Below are 14,231 nucleotides of genomic sequence, written 5' to 3' on the forward strand. Positions count from 1 at the left end.
AACATAAGATATATAGAGCTTGACTTGGTCACTCACTCCTGATGTGAACAAGTCAATATACATTACTGTAGGGAAGATCTACTCCTATTTGGTTCACTGTGCTATCTCAACATAAGATATATAGAGCTTGACTTGGTCACTCACTCCTGATGTGAACAAGTCAATATACATTACTGTAGGGAAGATCTACTCCTATTTGGTTCACTGTGCTATCTCAACATAAGATATATAGAGCTTGACTTGGTCACTCACTCCTGATGTGAACAAGTCAATATACATTACTGTAGGGAAGATCTACTCCTATTTGGTTCACTGAGCTATCTCAACATAAGATATATAAAGCTTGACTTGGTCACTCACTCCTGATGTTTGGGTGGTGCTTACAACTTTGATAAGCTTCATATTTGAATTTCTTCTTCAAATTCACTGAGAGACTGGCAATTGATTTTTACTATAGAAGTTTTATGTTTTTTGCTGCTTATGATGATTGGTTGAAAATCTGTTGTTCATCGCTCAGAGACTAAAAGCAAATTCAGTTTAATTATTCAGCTAAACTTAATCAGAACTATGAACAAACAACTACATCAGCAATCCATCTCATATGGCGTTTCCATATCAGATCTTGAGAAAACGGCATAAGAACTGGGCTATTCAATCTGAAATCCATATTCCCCTTGTGGAAGATTTTGTCTTCCACAGAGGGAGTATGGGTTTCAAATAGAATAGACAACTGGTTAACTCTCATTTGAAATGCTGACTTCAGTTGGGTAAGATAAAAGTAAAGCTGTAGACACACAGTGACAGTATGGGTTTCAAAATAACCAATTCCATTAGAAAAACATACCCCCTCTGTCAAAGACTATTCTTAAATCTTCCACAGGGGAATGGCCAATTTCAAGTAGAATAGCCCATTGCTCAGCATCACCTGAAAGCCACACCCCCTTTTAAGTCTGATACAAGGTACATGTACTGTATGTTCAGCTTCATTTATCACACAGTCATTGGCCTTACCCGTGTTATTTTAAAAGCCAATTCTTGCATGATTTACTCATGTAATTTGCAGCATAGATGCAAGTGATTAATAGTTTATCTCTTACACCATTCTGTTGTACCTGTTTTTGATATAGGTACTTTTGTTTTCATAAAATCTGAATAACGTAAGCACCGTATGTAAATAATTATGCAGGTTTCCCTGTTTAAAATCCAACGTAAAGTGTATCACTTGGTTGCTCAAAGATATACATATTACTGATGACTTATATAATCAAAAAATATGGCCAAATAAGTCGAAAGAAGCTAACTTGTCCAAAATTACAGGTTCCTATGAACTGATTTGGAAGAAGCAGTATGGTGGAAGTCATAGAGCATGATCATGGAGCCTCTCCTGCTCTGATAAACCCACAGAGGTCGGTATACACAAGAGTCGCATTAGTGAACATGTTCACGTAACCGCCTCAACTTATTTGCATAATTTTGGAGGTGGGCTGATCGGATTCTGATTCGTCAAACACCTAATTTGCATCGTTTTGGAGGTTTCCATATTTGGTATTACCTAATTAATTATTTATACCTCTATGTTGTTTACATAGTGACGTCATTAGAGCTGATCACTTCGTCAAACATCCGAAGAACGAACGTTTGCAGTTTTATTTTTATTACTGTTATATCGTGAAATACCATATAGCTGACATGTTAGTCCAATATGATAGGAAAATATTTTTGGCGATGACCCCATGTTCACATTGGCTAAATAAGCTGTATTTTCGCTGGAAAGGGGCCGGGACTTGTCGGCCATTTTGTTTGCAAAAGGCATGTTCTTCTCCCACGTTACCCGGAAATGGCAGCACCAGAACAAATGATGTCATTTCTGGATTTCAGCCGGAACAGTTACGTTCACTGCCGTGCAGCGGTATACAGATAAGCTCATCTAGGTTTTACTAAAGTAAAACATCTTTGGATAAACCCGATAAATGGCAATTGACAAGATATAGGTACAATGGTCTTACACTTATCATTTCCATAATTTAAAATCATAATTAATTGCTCTCCGACTTTGAATCTTGAACAATCCGAATGTGAGGAATGAGCATACACATTAAACAGGTTGATTCAACAACCTCCTTAAAAAATCACATTTCACATGCTTGCCAGACTGTGTATGGAGACTATGACAATGTGTGGGAACGAGGAACATTATTGTTTGAATATCCAAAATTAAATTATCATGCACCACAAAATATGAATGCAACAATGAACTTATGTGGAACATTTTGGTAAGCTGTGTCCTAGGGGGAAATAACATTTGGGCATGTTGGGGAAGTGGAATAACAAATGAAAGATCGTCAAAATTGAGAATGTGCTTATTCACCTTTCAGCTGAGCTGGTTGTCTAGAATGTATGTGTCGCCTATAATTTATGCAATGCAAATGAAGTAAATGAGCTTGATGTGGGCCTATAATAATATTCAATTTATTTCTACTTATTTACATAACTACATTGACAGTACTACTGTTTGCAAAAAAATGATGTTTCTGAGATATGTATAGGCTCAAATTTTTTAAGAGAACTGAGCATGTAAAGAAAAGAAATCAATGTACCTGTAAGCTTGTATAGGTTGAAACTGGAAGAACATTGTGAAAAGCAGAAAGTAGGTTTGGAAGGTAATAGGGCCTATACCAAATTAGATCAGCATTCTGAAATATTAGTAACATTTTAATTCTCAGGGGAAAATTAATATTCATGAGCACTTTTCAGTCATCATTTCCCTCATAAAACAATAAAATACAAAGACATTTTGTAACATTGTTCCTCAACACCCTACATCCAATTTGGCTCAAAAATGACTAATGATGATCAGAAATCTTTCCTCCCAAAAGAATGGATCTATTAAAAGCGAGTTTAGGGAAGTTTGATTTTGCTGAATTGGACCACATGCACACTTGTCAGTCGATGTCCCGCCCCTGGGTACCCGGAGATGGCCAGGCCTTGCACATGAGATACATTTTTTAAATCTTTAACTATCTGTCCAAATCCCAGCCAAGTCACTGATCGACAGGGTAATATTTGTGTGTAAAACCCCAGCCAAGTCCCAACCCCATTAGCAGGGCAATTGTTGCAAACCTCAGCCTATAGACGAATCCAATTTCATGCATTCCTACACCTCAATGGCAGCCATAGCTGGGTCCTGTCTGGGTCTATCCTGCCTAAAATGAGGGAATTTTAAACTGCATTCCATCACCCATGTTACACATAGACCAAAGAATGATGAAAGTTTACAACACAATACAATATAACATCGATTATTAAGCGGCTTTAATTCACCCAATTGGGCAATCACAACACCAGTTTGGTGCAGGGGGGACCCAGTAATGGCCGAATGAATTCTGACCATCACATGGCTCGTCGGATTCACCAATAGCTCTAGCTCAAGTCACCACTCAAATTCCCAGCTCTTTGGACTTGGTCAACTTCATGAACAAGGCCCTGCACATGTCCGGCCCAGCGGGGACAACATTTGTGTCAACTCTATGTCCAAATGTTGTCAACTGCCCGGCTATTTAGGGGTACACAGGTTCCAATTGACAAGTACATTATTCAAAGTCTCATCACTTCATCCTTTCTGACACACCTAACATGCATGTGGCTAAGCATCATTAATTAGTGCTAGATAGATGACACATTAGCCACCCTGTGTAAATGCTCTAGTCAATGAGCTGTGTAATGTCATGTCTATCATCGCACACAGGATAGACAGTCAATGTTTAGCCACTGTGTAATAACTGGAGTAATCTATAGCCCATATTGATGAAATGATCACCTCAAATGCATGTTAATCGATAAAACTGGTATTATAAATATGGCTACACGTACGTATTGATGAAATAATTATAAAAGTCTCCCATGCCACAAGTAATTTTAAAGCAAGTTAAAATGCTGGCAGGCAAGTTGTGACCCACAATAACTGGCCCAATCTGGGGCAATGAGAAAGTTGTGAACCACAACAACTGGCCCTAACAAGGGCAATGGGAAAGTTGATAAAAAAAACTTGCATGCTAACCCTAACCCAATCCATGTTTTTTTTGCTATCGGAAGGGAAAGAGAGAAGAACAACAAAGAAGTCACTTGGAACCCCAGGATTCGAACCTCAGACCCCTCACATAAGATCATCGATATGCAGCCACTGGGGTTTTGCTTCTGTGGCCAATGATTCTGTGGGTATTTAGGCCTTAGAATGATTGCGTCATGGCATCACGTGGAATGCATGCATGGGCAGTGGTTTTCATAGTGAGCTTTAGTGAGTTTCAGTCGGGTTAGGGTTAAGGTTTGCTTTTTACCTTACATTGAGGCCTTTTGCCAAATCTTTGAGCGACATTGCTCCAACGGTTTGGATATGGGAACTTGAAAGCAAATAGCTTTCTTTAGACGATCTCATCTTGATTATGAGGGAAAGAGGGAGTTGATGCTGTCAATCAGGTCACCTTTAAAATGTAACCCAGCAAGGCTTTCTTGATCAATGGTTTCTGTCATTTCAGTTCATTGGCATTATAACATGAAGCAGTTGAATCATGTTAATAGGGTATGTGGAGTGACACTACATCAGGCTATTCCAGTTGAATCCCATACACCCCCTATAGAAGACATGACCTTAATATCTTACACAGGGGGTGCAGATTTCAAATAGAAGCACCTATTCAGGTAACCCCATTAGAAATTCACATTCCCTTTGGGGAAGATTAAGGTCATGTCTTCCATACGGAATGTATGGATTTCAACTGGAATAGCCCATCTAAGTCATGATGTAGTTAACTTTGGATACAAAAGTCAGGGCATGAACTATAGTGAACACATAGCTTGTTCATGTCTACCCTGGGGCAGGTTGATTTACCAATTCAGTTGAACTTACAACAAATTGAATAACTAGATTACATGCCAGAGTGTTGCGTTAAGCACATCGCACTGGAGCTATTCATTAAACTTTAACACTTTACAAATTGTCAGGTTCCCCATAGAATTATCATGGGCTGTACAAACGAATCGCTAATTTACATCTAAATGCGTTTTTTACCTTGAATCTGCTATTTCTTACAAATTCTGAAATTGAACAAGTTGTCTTGTCTGACAGGAACTGGGGACAGGAAAGTTTTAATATTGGATTGATTTTGCTCTTCAACTGCATCACCGGCCATCAACATTTTTACCATCCCAATAGGGATAGTTACATAATCTATGGACTAAGAATATCCTGGCATTGCCAAGGTATTTCACACCTTGGTACTCCTTTTCATTATCACTAGCTGATAACATGCATCTGCATAGCTTTTGTGATAAAGGGAATCCACTGCCATTCCAAAGACTAAAATTTAGCTTACTAGCGATTACCCGTCTTGCGCGGTCAGAGTCTTTCACGGTTTGTAAATTTTGTTTTAATTATTTTTTAATTAATGTGATTAATGGTATGAGAGGAGATTATCATTTAGAAATATAATATTTAGTATCCTTTCCATCAATGGCTTGAAATTGCAATTAGATCGTGATTGAAATAAGTCTTCTTGCCACCATATCATATCCACCGTGAGAAGTCTTGCCCCGTTTGATGCTGGCCGCCCTGATATTTAAGATATTTATGCATTTACAGTACTTTTTAGCCCATTTTGGACAAATTTGTTGTACCTTCGGCCATTTTTTACCATTTTCGTCCAAGTTTGTCCCCCACCTTGAAATGTACCTTGCGACCCCCTGCAAGAGTCCTGGCTACATCACCGAGCAGATGAACACAATTTTATTCAATTCCTATGTTAACATACATTTCAACCATTAAAAAACATTAAAGACCCTGAAGGATGGAGTCTTGAACATGAACTCTACCTGCATCCCCCACTGGCTTACCCACTCCCCTTTTCACCTCGCTACATTTATACTCCCTCCTCAAATATCTCGTACCAGACATTAAATTTCAACAACCAGACAGACGATTGAATGAATGCTACACAAGTCTTGTTTTTACACCGTTGCTATGAATATAATAAAAAGCTTTGATCCATAGACCTAATCCTAACCTTAAAGCAATTGCTGCTTTATTTTGTCATTATATATTTGTTACTCTTGCAGCTTACTAAATGGATTCAATGGCTACTACTTTATCAAAAATCACCGCCACATTTTACTATTTGCAAGGTGAAAATTTTAAACATAATAAGACATTTTTATATTTAAAATGGAATGAAGCACTTGGCCAAATAAAATACAGAATTATATAATTTTTGTCCCTGCCTGCTTCTTATATTTCCTGCCCTCCTCTTTTTATTCTTTAATGGCAAAACTTTACACTGGCAATTATCAAATGAATACTAATCTATTTGTCATGTTTGTTTATTTTGCTTTCTTTTGTTGTTTGTATTGTACAAAATGGAGGTAAAATGGTGGTCTAAACACTGAAGCAGTAAAAAGAAAAAAAATCTGTCTGCTATCTTTTCTATATTGTTCCCAAAAAGCCAAAATGAGAGTATGTATTAACATGGCCTATACTTTTAGATTTTTTTAATGCAAAAATGAAACTAAAATTATAGTATTTCTCACCCACACACTAACACTTGTTATTACTTGAGCACACCCAAGGTAACCGTAACCAAATGCTTTATTTTTCTTCCTCTTTATATTTTCTCTACTTCACTCTAGTGTTTTCTTTAACAATAATTTATCCATTGTGTAGGAATGGTTTATTCTCTTGGCCTAGCCTCCAATCCTAGGAATAAAGCACAACTTGATACAAATGAAAGTAAACATAGGGTTGTCATTGACCCTGGCAAGGTAGAATCTACACAGTGTAAGTGTGTCAATGTGTAGACCATATTTCTTTGAATACAAAAAATTGTTCAAAGTACTTTACATTTATTCCACTGCCACTACGATACATCACACAATGTGGCTGCCAACAACAACCGCACTGGTATGACTACCTAACAGCTCCCCATTTTACACCTGGGTGGAATGGAACAAATGAGTTCAAGTGTCTTGTCCAAGGACACAACACTTTGTCACTCACTGGGTTTGAACCCACAACCTTGCAATCATGAATCAAACGCTCTAATCGTTCGGCTAACATGCTCCTGCTACAGACACCGCAGATGATCTAAAACTGAGCTAGTATCCACAAATGATTATATCTTCTTCACTTCTTTCGCTGTCTGTCGCTGTTCTTACCGGGAGTGAATTTTGAGTGGGACTGATCCCCCTTTCGCAGCTTGGCTCAGCACTGCAGCTGGTATGTTTTGGCAAGGTTTTGGGCATCCTGTCTTCCCCATTCTGAGCAACTCTGCATGTACCTGGTTCTGCTTGCTGTATAAATTATAGAGGTTTGGGACATTTCAAAACATGAAGAAAACACATCTAATAAAAATCTACATTTGTTGTACTTGTTCTTTTTGCATCCAACATAACCTTCATCAGGACACAAATCACTGGTTTTCGTTACAAGGGCTATTTTGAACAGCTTCTGTGTACCTATGTTGACAAAAAATGTCACAGGGGCTATATTGTGATATTTTTGGGAAAATCACCCTTACATCCAAGCCTATAAGCCCAAATACTTATTCTACCCCAGAGCCCCCAAAACATTAAATGCCTCTTGCATCTGCTACTACACACACATACATATTAAGCATTTGAAATACACAATACCCAATCCCTAACCCTAATTCAAAGTAAACGCAAGCTTTTACCCACACCTCTTTTTCAGAACATATCCTACCCTTTAATTTGTCTGACACCTTAAAACTACTCATTTTATAGACTAGCCCGGTAGTTGTTCAAAACTGCCGTCTCTGATCTGGAGCCCGCCCAAGGTTCCGTTCCCATTTGTCAATCTGCCATATCACATACATTCGCAGACAAACATATCACATTGTTAATTATTTTCAGTGCATTTATACTGAAATACATTATTTCAATTCCGTCTCTCTATCACTGTCATATTATCTCTGTAACTTTCTCGCAAACAGCAACTACCAAAATACCTAAAAATACTTTCAATTTCTAGGTAATTTTACAGCAAAGTCTTATCTCAAAAATTCCATGTCATAATATTCACAGACTTCCGTCCTTTTTCCCAGGTATCTTATATTTCCTTGCAACTAAACCTATTAAAACTGTTATGCTAATCACATGCCCATTCATGCACAAAATCGTTCCCCATTTCCACTACATCAAACGAACCAACGAGGTCAATGGCCTAGAACTCAACCCAACCCTGGCATTCTGGCAACAGATTTGATGACGGGGAAAATGACGACAACGTGGTGTAGTTTAAATCCCCTTGGAATGTCGCGACATGTTTAAAGTGATGCGTAATTTACTCAATGAAATCTTGCAATCTTATCTAATTGCCTCCATGCTATTAAAGCACTTCATTTTGCACTTTCCTACAATTAATTGCTTCTCAATTTTCTCTATAAAGATTTGCTATGAAAAATTCACAATTTCACTACCTAGTTAAAGCAGTTAAAAATATCTCCATCTTCTTACAAATTTAAAATTACAAAAATGTCTAAATAAAAAATGACACACAGGAGAAGGGCAGGATTTATAAAATGACAATCATTAGTCTATTTCTTTTTAAATATATTATATTTTACTTTTTAAAATAAATTTTCCAGTGGTACAAAGTAGGTTACTTTTATCTTGTTGCTGTTTTCTCTTTCATCTTATTGTAAAATTAATATAAAAAATCTAGTGGCTTCTCCAATTATCATCCACCTAGTCATCCTCATCCCATTAACTTCACAAAATGAACTTTCAAAAAAAAAAAATCTGGTGCGAGTTAATTAGATAATCCAAGCAAATTTGCTTCATAAAACTAGAGAATAAGAAACCCACCGTGACCCAGAGGCCATTGGAACATGTGTACCTACCTACCAGTACCATATCACAAAGAAAAGTATCTCAGTATCTTTACACCGATGTGATTAGTTACAAAGTAAGCTACTATTACTCATCCATTTAACACTAGCGAGCCTAACATCACAAAAGAGAAGCGCTCACGCAAGCTTTACGAGGATATCCTTTTTGCCTCCAGAAACAAAATGGGTAATTGCTAATTCTTGAAGTCTTTGTCGGTCTTAATTGGCCAGCTCATGCATCAGGTACTGAGGTGAGGATTGCGTGTGTGCTTAGATAGCTGGTAGTGGATGCATCAATGGATGGATGGTAACCAAGTTACCGGAGGAAGGGAGGTCAATGGAAGATGGGGGAAAGAAGGGATAAAATATGAGTGGTCAGTGACAGGCACCAACGATGGCCAAAATGGTTGAATATTGTTGGTGTAATTAACACATAGGATATATCAAGTTCTTGGAATAGCATAATTATCTTACTTGTCCTATATAGCTTTTCTATTTTATGATTGATGAATTCAAAATATGTATTCCTATATAGTAAATGTTTTGATGCTATTGGCTTCCTTGATAGCTAATTTGGAGCGCTGGTCTAAATACCCAAGGGTCCCAGACACTCCCAGGTTCAAATCCAAGTATGTCAAGTTTTTCTTACTTGGTCTACTTGGGGAAAACAATACATTAAATGTATGTATTTCTATGTCTGTTTTGTGCAAACCAGAAATTATTAATAACATTTAATCATACTTTTGCAGAGTACTAAGTAAAAAGTTTCCTTACTCAGAAGTACAAATATTTGTGCACACATAAAAGTATTTTCAAAATAAATGAGATGTTTTCAGAAGATGTTGATTGAAAATCAAATTTTGCAAATCATATTCTCATCTCTCATTAAAAATTTCATATCCATGCTTTCTGGAAATAAATTCTCCAAGCACAATAAAGGTAAGATTTCCAGTGTTTTGGTATGAGGTCATCGACCCACCAAATCATGACGGGATACAGAATGAATGAGCAAATAGACTTATGCATTATTCATAATTTTCATTTAATTAGGGTGTAAAAGAGCACAACATTATTCAAAATGCAGACTTGCTGGTAAAGTATCATGTGCCTATTAAATAGGTAACTTTATACCATTTAGATAGTCACTAACTAGCCACTTAGCACTTTTGAGGTTCATTTTTATCAAGCCTGGAGTAGCTAACAGAGCTGGTAAACATCTATTGTAACAGTATACTAAATGTCCCGTTTGAAAATCACCAAAGAAAAATTGAAGTCTTGCAAACACTTGTTTAAAAGCAGACTCACTTCCTCATCCCTCTCTTCATCACTGATGGAGTCTTGACCCCTATGTTCAAGACCGAGACCAAGACCTGATCATCAAAGGTCAAAATCAAGACTGAGACCATCCTTTCAAGACCAAGACCTCAAGTATCCACATAGACTAAGATCTCAAATTTAGGTGAATGAACTGGCAATCAATCAATAACATCACTGGATTTCACCCACAATAGTTCTCTGGTATGATCAATCCAGGAGATTGGACAAAGTTTCTATATAGAGGTTGTGCATATGACATATCATATCGTAAATATGGCGGACTACTCAAATGCATTCAACAAAAGCATGATTGCAATCTACCGCGACAGTTTCATCTCACACACATAACAAATGCACCACGATCAAATAGGTTGATGACAAGATTTGATTGAATGGACTGCACTGCGTCATGAAGGACACCGGTTCAAATCCTTTGTTTGGAGCCAATCGATAAAAGCATGCAGGGCCTCTATAATACTCTCTTACTCTCTCCTTTGTAGTAGAAGCACAATTACTAATAATCAGTTCAAAATCTTCAGCTGATCTTTCTCTTTTGTTCACATGAGAGAGAATAAGTTAAACCACAGAATTAAACCAGAGAACCTGCACTTGAACACCATCTTGATACAAGCAAGGGGTAAAAATTAGTATTATTCATGTTTTGCTCAAACTGCACCAGAATACCCCTCAATTTTTCCATAGATGACGACGCAATCGTGGCAGTATAGGGAGTTCCGGTTCTTCTTAATAATTCTGTGATTAAAATAAGTGTATAGCTGTTGGAGCTATGGCTTCATTGTACCTACCGATGATTGTTGTGACTTTTGTTTGCTACCAGTGGTGTCCCCATCTTGTCTTTCTTGCGTCCCCTGCCTGTCATGTCGTACTTCTGTATTTAACTTTAACGTCTGTAAGAAAAAGATCAAAGAGCCAATGTAAATCTTCAAAGTATGCAAAATGTACAATAAAACAAAACAAATAAAAATGGCAAGTGATAAGCTACAAAATGAAACATAGTATATTAGTGGTATAACATGTCATAATTTGTAAAGGATTCACATTTTTGCATAAATTTTTCTTAAAATTAGTGCATTTAAAGAAATATTTGTGAGCATGAAATTTTGCAAATTCTTGTCACTTTTGAAATTCACAACATTTTAGGCACATGAAAATTACTTGCTTTATTAGTATGTGATCAGAGAAGATATCTGACACTTCCCATAATGCATTTCTTCCATTTCAATTTTCTGTGCTGATTGGTTGTCTTGTGCAATATGGGTCAATGGTGACAAAATGTACCTAATATACACATTCGGATCTTGCAAAATATGCTTATTTTTTGACTATCGACCCGTGTTTAACCAGTCTATTCTCAATATGAACACAAATGGAACCTGCATAAAGTAATGGAAGTATCATTAATGAAATGAGGTAATGTATTATGTAATATGTTGCAAAGGATTATGGGAAGGGTATGGTATCTTCTCTGGTATGAGAGTAAGCAAAGAGTCTTTTGTTGGGTCAAATCTCTTTTTCTCATTTTAAGTTTCCCCTGCAAAAAATACAAATGATTTCAAATACATCTTTTGTCCATATCTAAAATTTTGTTTTACATCCATCTCCACTAGATATTGATGCCTGCCTGTCATTTTGAATTGCCTGTCCACTTGACACTTTGGCTTGATCATATCAAACATTAAACATTTGATTGAGTGGACCCAATCTATAATAACACTTCACCATGTCACCCAGTTTTTAATCAAGCTGTCAATGAGTTACATTTGGTAAACTAATATTTGAGTTAATAAATAGGTAATAGAATCATAAATCATCTTCATCAGCGGAACCAATCATCTTTACAAGCACCAAACCACCTGTATGCGTGAAGCAAATATTTAAATTGATGTCTTCATCTTAGCATGTCCAAGTGATTGGTTCATTGTGATCATTTTTTTCAAGATGTTGCTAGCATAGTTTCCACTTTGATTTTTAATAATCTTTAATATATTCTGTACTTATATATTTCTATTTGCTGTTCCGATGATCAAATGCTCCTTTAAGGAGCTCTATCATAGGATTGGCAAAGCATTGGGTGAATTGAAAGGAGAAGGTGTGGAAAGAATACATCAATTTAGACACCAAGATGAAATTCCACAATGCCTAGTTCTTTCTACCCTTCTGTATGATTTTAAATGCTGTACTCTCACTGAAAGAGATGAGTCCAGATTAGATGCATTTGATATGAGATGCCAAATGAATATTCTCTGCAATCAAATGGATACAACATAACCAACAACTGAACATTAGATCCATGACAAAGCAACAGAAGCTCACTACTATCATCAGAAAGCGCCGCTTACAGTGATTTGGCCACCTGCTGAGAACGGATAAGAGTCGCATCCAAAGAACACTCTACTTCTGGAATCCTTACCATGGAAAGAGGGGACCTGGATGCCCTAGAACAACTTGGAAGAACATTATTCAATGGGACTTGGATAGACTTGGCATCAGATGGGTCTGTGGATGAGGTTGGAGTTGCTACCAAGGATCATGCCATATGAAAGTTTTTCCTACCACAGGCAGCATGCACAGAAATGCATGATGCTGTCTGGTAGATAGGTAGGTACGTAGGTATATTTCATAATCTTTAATGAGCTAAATACACCTTTTGTTAAACTTAAGCAGGCATAGCAGCCACTACAGCCTCCAACAAGATGGAAGGACCAGACCCCAAAAGACATGGGCAAGGATCTCCAGGAGACCCAATATCGGGCAAATGGCAGACCGGAACGGAGGAGTTACCAGGCAGAGGGCATATCCTATGCAGATAAGTCAAAAGTTGAAAAACAACTTACATTATATTCTGAAATTGATTTGGTAAGCAAGCAGGATTTAGATGCAGATCAAGAAAGACAGCGCCCAGTGTTTACTCTCTCTACCCAAATTGGCCCAATTTTGGCTCAGTAACTTGGTAAATTGCGCCATGAGCCTCTGAGTAAACACTGCTTGCGCCCACTGCAATATAACAGGCAAACAGAACTTGGAAAAAGTTCTTGACTTCCATGTGAGTCAGCTAAACTTACGCTGGTATTCTACTTTCTATTTTTGCATGATTCACCTTTGCAATGAGCTTTTAAAACTTGAAGCAGGTGAAATATTGATTGAACAACAACAAATGCAGCAACAAACTTTGAAATAGTTTTTGATATCCACGTGAGTCACTTGGAACATTCACTGGTCATTGCACACTTTGCTAGATATGTGATTCACTTTTGAGAAATGGTGCTTGAACGACAACAAAGGCTGCAAATACAAACTTCAAGGTGATAAAGATCTCTCAATTTCACTCTGTGTGTGTCAGTCACAAAAGGACGCATCATACACAATCCTTAACATGATAGCTCATGATGCAAATGAAAGTTAAAGCCATATTATAACATTTTCAAACAAAATAGATTAGCATTTCTTTGCCATAAAATGTTAGCTTTTACTGTCAGATATATCCCCTTTTATTTTTTAGCTGAACAACTACGGCAAAGCAAAGAAAATTGGAATTTACTACCAGCGCACATGTCGGCGCCCATACGTACTACACTCCTTCGGTCATGTTGTGGTACGACCCTTTGTTGTGTATATCACCGTCCTGCACGCCGTGTACGTACTGTGTGTTATGAACATTATGTATGTGTTCGACGAATAATTCCATCGTAATAATAAAGCGCCGCGTTTTATTCAAAATCTCGGATTTTGACAAAACTACAGCACCTAGAGTCTTGATTTTTGCAGGGTATATTGGTTTAATAAAGTACAATTTAATCGTGTAAAAAGGAATTTTAAAAATTCAGTGAGGGCGTCTTCCTCAGCAAATGTAATAATACGGCTTTAAGTCACTGTGCACATTCGTCATTTAGTTTTATTTACAATTTAAATTAATTATAAATCAATGTCACTTTCAAAAGTGAATCAGTAGAACAACAACTAGGCTGCACATATGAACTTTTAAAAAGAATAAACGATGCG

At 37.1% G+C, this 14,231-nt stretch overlaps 1 protein-coding gene across 4 annotated transcripts in view; it reads right to left on the reverse strand.

The window, feature by feature from the left end:
• Positions 1-14,231, reverse strand: part of LOC140166466 (uncharacterized) — a 215,497-nt gene that overhangs the window by 56,357 nt on the left and 144,909 nt on the right. For 2 of the 4 annotated variants that reach the window (XM_072189947.1, XM_072189945.1), the window contains 2 exons: positions 11,018-11,119; positions 7,201-7,335 (listed from right to left, as the gene is read on the reverse strand). In XM_072189947.1, the coding sequence (XP_072046048.1) occupies positions 7,201-7,335; positions 11,018-11,119 (237 nt within the window). The remainder of the gene's footprint in view (positions 1-7,200; positions 7,336-11,017; positions 11,120-14,231) is intronic. The other 2 variants (XM_072189948.1, XM_072189946.1) reach the window with 1 other exon arrangement.

This window comes from Amphiura filiformis, chromosome 12, assembly GCF_039555335.1.
Source record: "Amphiura filiformis chromosome 12, Afil_fr2py, whole genome shotgun sequence".
NCBI lineage: Eukaryota > Metazoa > Echinodermata > Ophiuroidea > Amphilepidida > Amphiuridae > Amphiura > Amphiura filiformis.